General features: G+C 41.8%; 1 protein-coding gene across 1 annotated transcript; it reads left to right on the top strand.

Moving 5' to 3' along the window:
• The first annotated feature begins 2885 nt into the window (after positions 1–2885).
• Positions 2886–3797, top strand: LOC148578805 (uncharacterized). Its single transcript, XM_088503216.1, has one exon. It carries the CDS (start codon positions 2886–2888, stop codon positions 3795–3797), a length of 912 nt encoding a protein of 303 aa, XP_088359342.1.
• The last annotated feature ends 3881 nt before the right edge of the window (positions 3798–7678 follow it).

The raw sequence follows: 7678 nt of genomic DNA, 5'->3' as shown, positions 1-7678 counted from the left end.
TCAATTTATATCTGCCTAACTGAGATTTGCAAGGTGACCATAGCTTGCTTCATACCAACAATCTTCGTGGGATTCGACCCTTACTCACGTAAGGTATTACTTGGACGACCCAGTGCACTTGCTGGTTAGTTGTATCGAAGTTGTGACAGACTGTAAAACTAGATCAGAGTATCTGGCCTAAGAAGCCATTACCAGAGATCACAATTTCGTGCACCAAAAGACATCATTATGGGCAATCTGAATAGCACTGCGGTTGTCACAAAAAACATTAGTAGGGGATGACTGAGGAGAACCCAAATCTTCGAGAAGCCAACGAATCGAGATAACCTCAGCAGTGGTGTCAGCAAGGGCATGGTACTCAGCTTATGTGCTATGGATCGAGCAGTGAACGTTTGCTTCTTAGCACGCCAAGAAATGAGAGCGTCACCAAGAAACAAACAGTAACCAGTAGTAGAACGACGATCAGTGGGATCACCAGCCCAATCAGCATCGGAGTATATCTGAAGGGACAAAGAGGAATGGGCAGAAAAATAAAGGCCATGAAATAGAGTGTCTTTTGTAACACCCTCACTATCAGAAGTCATGCTTCCGGCTGCGCTACTCTGATAGCAAGAAGTATTACGACTACTTTACATACTAAATATTAAAATAGGAGCCTATGACTCGACACTGTATCGCTGATTTCTTTGAAAAAAAACAGAAATAAATACTTTATCTTAAGAAAAATACAAATAGGCATAGATTCATATACAAGACTTCTTACATAATAATTCAATATATATTATACATATAAAACATACAATTCCTATCCCTCTTACAAACTTGTAATAACAAAGACGAGGGAAGAAAATAATCTAGTTAATACAACAGCATATAAACCAAACGCAGTATAACTCTTCTTAATGCTTCTTCATCCGGTTCCTGAAAAGGTAAAGCTGTAGGGGGGTGAGAACTTAACCACACGGTCTCACCACGGAGTTTCAAAGTTGTCATAAGAAGATATTTAATAAGAAAATTATTTTCAAGCTCAGCGATTATCATTGCCTTATGAATATTTTAAAACCAATAGGAAATCGTTCAAATTTTTTTCAAAGAAACAATGTTTAATCCTTCAGAAGTCCGAAACCTTTCCTTGCTTATAAGAAAAACTCAATCAGAAATCAACCACGCAATCAAACAACACAGTCACTAATTCAGCACCAAAGTTCATTCTCAAATGTAGCACGCCAGGACAAACACAGGCAAGACAGACAAGGAAAGCACAAGTAGGTAGCAGTTACAGCAAATAGTTCAAGTAGCAGTTAAGAACAGTTTAGCAATTAGGCAAACTAAAACAAGTTCAAACCCAAGCAAAGCAAGGAGATCCTATGCCTAGATGATGATTCCATGGCAGTGGTCACTGGAAAACAAGGAGATCCTATGCCTCCAAGAGTTTGCTTCTCCGAAGAGGCTAGGAACATCCTTTCTGAACCATACAAGGAAGCAATTGTGATTAAGGTTCTTGGAAAAAACCTTAGTTACACGGCCATGTTTCACAAATTGAAAGGGGTATGGAGGATCACCGGTGGATATGAAATCTTGGATGTGGGTTTTGGGTACTTCCTCGTTAAATTTGATCGCATGGACGATCGAGAGAAGGTTTTACTAGGGGGGCCATGGATGATCTTCGGTCACTATATTGCAGTCAAGCCATGGACACCGGATTTTAAACCTTGTGAGGACACTTTCGGGGAGACTATGGTTTGGATTCGAATTTCTGGTTTGAGCATATGGTACTATCAGGATAAAGCCATGATGAGAATCGCTTCTGCTGTGGGAAGACCAGTCAAGGTGGATCTGGCTACTAAGTTGGCGGAAAGGGGAAAATTTGCTTGGGCTTGCGTGCAAATTAATCTTGGTTTGCCGGTGGTCCGGAGTGTGATTGTCGATGAGTTTGAATATAAGGTGGAGTATGAATGCTTACACCTTATTTGTGACAAGTGCAATTGTTTCGGGCATCCAGCAACTGACTGCAGAATGACCCCAATAGATTCGGAAAGGGTGAATCGAAAGGAAACATCAGTGACCGAGACGGCGGCCCGGGTGGTGCAGCCACAGGAAGCTTCAAAAGAGAAAATTTTTGAATTTGGATGCAATCCCAAAGAGTCAGTGATAGTTGCAGAAATTGGGGAGGAATTAGATGATACGTTGCATGGGAAGGAAGTGGGATCCCAACATTTGGAAAATGAGGCTGGCTGGACCAAAGTCAGCGGTAAAAGGAGAGGAAAATTGAGTCAATCAAACAAAGCCCAACAAACATCTAAAGATAAAATGCCGGTGCGCTCAAATCAGAAATTGGACCAGAACCGTGACTTTGGGCTACGTATGAGAGGAGCCGAATCAGGGGTGAAGACTGGGTCGGTTAGCGGATCTAAGGCACACATGGCATCTTCCAAACAGCAAGGGGTGAAGGGCAAATCTGTCTCCGTTGCGGTGCCGACTTTCACTGCCATTATCAAAAACGGACACAAGAGGTTGCGCCCTTCTTCTTTGCAGAATTCGCCGTCGACTCCGGACTGCCTTGGCGACACCAGCAAGCAGCAAATCGGCAAATTGGAAGGGTTGTCAGTGGAGGGACACAGACAAACCAGGCAACAACCGGACAAGGACAAGCAAGGCTCAGGGGGATATGATGGTGGATCTTCATCATCTCGTTAGGGACTTCAGCTGAGGTTGGTCCTTTTTACAATACAAATTGTTTTATGGATTATTTAGATTTAAGCTTTCTATTTTGGAATATTAGAGGTGCCTCTAATAAATTGGCCCGGGTTCATAGTAAGGAGTTAGCGAATAAATTTCATCCTACTTTTTTCATTCTGTTTGAAACCCATATTGCTTTCGAGAGGATGAAATCTTTTTGGAATAATCTAGGTTACCAGGGTGTTGGTATTGTTGAGGCTAATGGTCATAGTGGGGGTATCTGGGTTCTATGTTCTAATTCAAATATTTCTGTGAGAGTATTGGATGTAGTTGATCAATGTATCAGTTTTGAAATCACTATGGGCAATATATCTAGTTACTGCAGTGCGGTGTATGCTAATCCGCATATACATCGGCGTAAAGAACTGTGGGGTGACTTGACAAGGATTGCTAATATGATCCACGGACCTTGGATTGTGTTAGGGGACTTTAATGATGTTTTGTTGCAGAGTGAAGTTAGAGGGGGGCAATTTAGACTTGCCAGAGCAGAACAATTTGTGGAAACATTGGAGGATTGTGGGCTGTTTGATATGGGAGCTATTGGGAGAAGATTCACTTGGTACAGGAAGGTGAAAGGTGGGGTGCAGGTGGCCAAGAAGCTTGATAGAGCAGTCATCAACCAGGACTGGCGACTAATGTTTCCAGAGGCTTATACTGAGGTGCTGGCGCGCCTTCACTCTGATCATTGCCCATTATTCACTAGGTGCAAGATGGCAAAGAGGGCTACCAAGGGCCATCGTCCGTTCAGATTCCAGGCTGCGTGGATGACTCATCCTCTTTTTAGGAATGTTGTTGATATAGCTTGGAATAGAGGAGCTCCGGATGTAGTTAAATGTTTGTTGGAGGTTCAAAAAGATGCAACTAGCTTCAATAAAAAGGTTTTTGGCAATATTTTTGTTAAGAAAAGGGAGTTAGAGAGGCTTTTGAATGACGTTCAGATTACTCTGGAAAGTCGGGAGGATCAACAGCTTAGGATCAAAGAGCAAGTTTTGCATCAGGAACTGAATGATGTCCTTCTTCAAGAAGAGTTATTGTGGTATCAAAAATCTAGAGAATAATGGGTGAGATGTGGAGACAGAAATACAAAATTTTTTCATCTGCAGACAGTTATCAGGAGAAAGAGGAACAAAATTCATGGGTTATTTTTGGAGGATGGGTCTTGGACCACGGAGACTACGACTCTAGAAATGGCGGCAAATTCTTTCTTTCAAAAGCTCTTTTCTACAAGGGAGGATATTGACCTGGACGCCATGGGGCCTTTTCCTTGCCCGTCTCTTAGTACTGAGGCTTGTCAAAAGTTAGTGGAACCGGTGACGTCTGAAGAGGTTAAAAGAGCTGTGATGACCATGAGTTCATTTAAAGCCCCAGGGCCAGATGGATTTCAAGCAATTTTCTACAAAGAGTTCTGGGACTCTCTTAGCAACGATGTGTGTAGACTGGTCAAGCGAGCCTTTGAGGGTGAGCCATTGAATGCGGCTATTTTCGATACTCTCATTGTTCTAATTCCTAAAGTGGAAGTTCCCTTTTCCTTACGGGAGTTTCGGCCTATTAGCTTATGTAATGTAATTTATAAAATTGTCACAAAGGTTCTAGTTAACAGGTTCAGACCTTTCCTGTCGGAGATCATTGGTCCTTTGCAAGGAGGGTTCATTACAGGAAGAGGAACCACAGAGAATATTATCATTGCTCAAGAGATTATGCACTTCATGAGGAACACCAAGTCTCGAAAAGGGACCATGGCATTCAAGATTGATTTGGAAAAAGCTTATGACAGGGTAGACTGGCATTTTCTGGAAGCTACTTTGGTCCGGTTTGGGTTTCCAAAGGCTACCATTAATCTTATATTGAATTGTGTGACTTCCTCTTCATTGGCAGTTTTGTGGAATGGGAACAGGCTCCAAAATTTCAATCCGAAGAGAGGGTTGAGGCAAGGAGATCCTATGTCTCCTTATCTATTTGTACTCTGTATGGAAATGCTTGCCTGCTTTATCTCTCATAGAGTTTCCCAAGGTTTGTGGAACCCAGTTGTAGTTTCTAGGAATGGACCACGACTCTCTCATTTGATGTTTGCAGATGATCTTTTGCTTTTCTGTAAGGCATCAAAAGCTCAAGTAATAGAGGTCATGCATTGTTTGGACTTGTTTTCTAGAGCGTCAGGTTTAAAGGTAAATCTTCATAAGTCAAAGGCCCAGTGTTCCAAGAGGGTGTCGGAGAGGAGAAAAGAGGTTCTCTCAGGGGTCTCTAACATCCGGTTCTGCAATGATTTGGGTAAATACCTGGGAATTAACATCGGTCATGCCAGAGCTTCCAGGAAGACGGCTCAGGAGATTATTGAAAAAATTTCGAGAAAGCTCTCCAGTTGGAAAGGACGCCTACTGAATAAGGCAGGGAGGCTTTGCCTTGTTAAATCGGTTATGGCCTCTATCCCAGTTTATGAAATGCAAATTTCTCTTCTCCCGAAGTATGCATGTAATAAAATTGATTCCTTGATGAGACAATTCTTGTGGAAAGGCCAAGCGACTGGAAAAGGGCTGCCTCTGGTCAGGTGGGAGGTCGCCATAACTCCTAAAAAGGCAGGAGGATTGGGTATTAAGGATACTTCCTGTGCTAACATGGCGCTTCTGGGAAAGTTGGTATGAGATTGTCTAAATAATAGTGAGAAGTTATGGGTGCAGGTTCTGAAGCATAAATATCTCAGGAATCAATCTGGTATGAACAGAAACAGTAGAAATTCTTCATCGGCTACCTGGAAGAACATTGTTAGTGCCTATGAGCATCTCAAGGAAGGGCTTCATTGGAATATTGGAGATGTCCACAAATCAGTTTGGTATGATGAGTGGACTCCTTTTGGTAAGCTTTGCAACCTTGTTCCTTATGTACATATTTCTGAATCAGATTTCATGGTGGCTGACTTGTGGAAAGGGGTGTCTTGGGAGGTTGATAGTCTTACCACGCCTATTCCGCATGAGATTAAGCAGTTTATTTATGGTCTGAGATATCCTAGTTTGACTGAGTTGGAGCCACAGTGGGAGTGGTGGCCTGCAGCAACAAAAAAGTATAGTGCAAGGGAGGGTTACAAATGGTTATTAAAGAAAACATTAAATTGGAATGCCAACAGTAATTGGAACTGGTTGTGGAACACAAACATTCCAGAGAAGTTCAAATTTACTATGTGGCTTAGCTTACATAATGCTCTACCAACTGAGACCTTTCGATTCAAGCGGCATTTAGCTTCTTCAGATATGTGTAAGAGATGTAACAAGGCGCAGGAGACTTTGGAGCATTGCCTTAGAGACTGTGAACGATCAAAGGCAATCTGGTATATGTTGGATCCTAGTATCCTGGACTCGACGGCTGGTACTGCTCTTGAAGAGTGGTTTCGGAAGGCCTTGGCTAACAATGAGGCGTCCTTTGGTGCAGGGCTTTGGTGGGTATGGAGACATAGGTGCAATGACATATTCAACACTGACAACCCTTGGACAGACCATAAGGTTGTTGCCTTGGCCAGAATTACCGCCAAGGACTTACAGGTTTACAGGAATCGAAGCAATGCCTTTAGGTCTCTCCGAAATTACCTGTGTTGGGAACCACCGGTAGGCAATAGTTTTAAAGTTAATTGTGATGCAAGCTTGTATATGGATTCAAATTTAGCGGGATTTGGGTGTATTATTAGAGATTCTAAGGGAGATTGGATCTCGGGCTGCTCTGGAAGCATTCCCCCTTGGTCTATAATCAGATGTGAATTATTTGCTGCTTGGAGGGGGCTGGTTTTAGCTTAGGATTGCGGTTTGAGGGATATTATATGTGAAACAGGTTGCCTTGACATTCTGCCCATCATGCATGAGCTTACAAGTGGGTATCCATCTGAAGTAACAGATTTGGTTCACAAGATTCAGGAGCTTTTATCTCGTCCTTGGCTTGTTCACGTTGAATGGGTGTCCCGAGAAGCAAATAGAGTTGCGGATTGGATGGCTAAATATGGTGCCAAGAGTAACTCTAATCATGTTATTTGGTCTGAGCCTAGTGTTGATCTCCAACGAATCATCCGCTCGGATTTAGAATAGTTTTTGCTTCGTTTCTTTCCTTGTTTAGTCACAAAAAAAAAAAACCCAAGCAAAGCATACAAATGCATATGATGCATGCCTGTCCTATGGCTGATGAGGCTCATCTGTCGGTTATCCAGCCAAACCGACAAGTCTGAATTGTCCTTAGACTGTCCCCCGACGTGCATCCCCAAGAGTCTATGCATAGCTTTTTCTCAAATAATCAATATTGCTCAATGGGGGTAACATTCGGGAGAATTTATATAGTGCCCGGTCACACTTACGTCGTAGGGTCAACAGAGTATCGAGTTTTCAACCTGGTACACGTGGTGGCAAGCCACGACACTTAATCCAGGGAACCTCGTATCTCAGATATTTCAAATTCATAAGCCATATAAATAATTCATTCATCATTCATCAATATCTAAGCCATTCTCAAAATCATCATCATTCGTCAATCCATATCCCATTTCCAAATTCATTCAAAAAAGAACATATTTCAAATCAATCCTCATCATCCTTCTTTCTGTTAATCAATAATCTCAATCCAAAACATAATTCTTTCTTTGATAAATAAAGTAATCTTAAACCACATAATGCTTAAAATTAAACCTTTTTAAAATAACTACTTCAAATGAAACTTCTAATTTTATAAAATTTCGGCAGCATCTCCTCTAAACCTCGGATTCTGCCACCCTTTTCGGGTCCCAACAAAACCATTTCTCAAACTCCTTTTCAACGGTTTCAAATCCAAGTCATTCACAAATCTCAAGCCGTTTTCCAAACCCAAATTAACTCTAACATCAAATCATTTTCCAATTCTCAAATTATACTTGATAAACATTCAAATCAGATTTTCAAATTAATCTTTAACTCACTATCTCAATACTAACTCA

The sequence above is a fragment of the Arachis ipaensis genome, chromosome B1 (genome assembly GCF_059453495.1).
Source record: "Arachis ipaensis isolate K30076 ecotype BB chromosome B1, ASM5945349v1, whole genome shotgun sequence".
Taxonomy (NCBI): domain Eukaryota; kingdom Viridiplantae; phylum Streptophyta; class Magnoliopsida; order Fabales; family Fabaceae; genus Arachis; species Arachis ipaensis.
Note: the sequence above shows the minus strand (reverse complement) of the source record. Positions and strands in the feature narration are given on the sequence as shown.

Excerpts from the sequence above, each read along its gene's own strand:
- LOC148578805 (XM_088503216.1), top strand. The coding sequence starts at position 2,886 with ATGAAATCTTTTTGGAATAATCTAGGTTACCAGGGTGTTGGTATTGTT.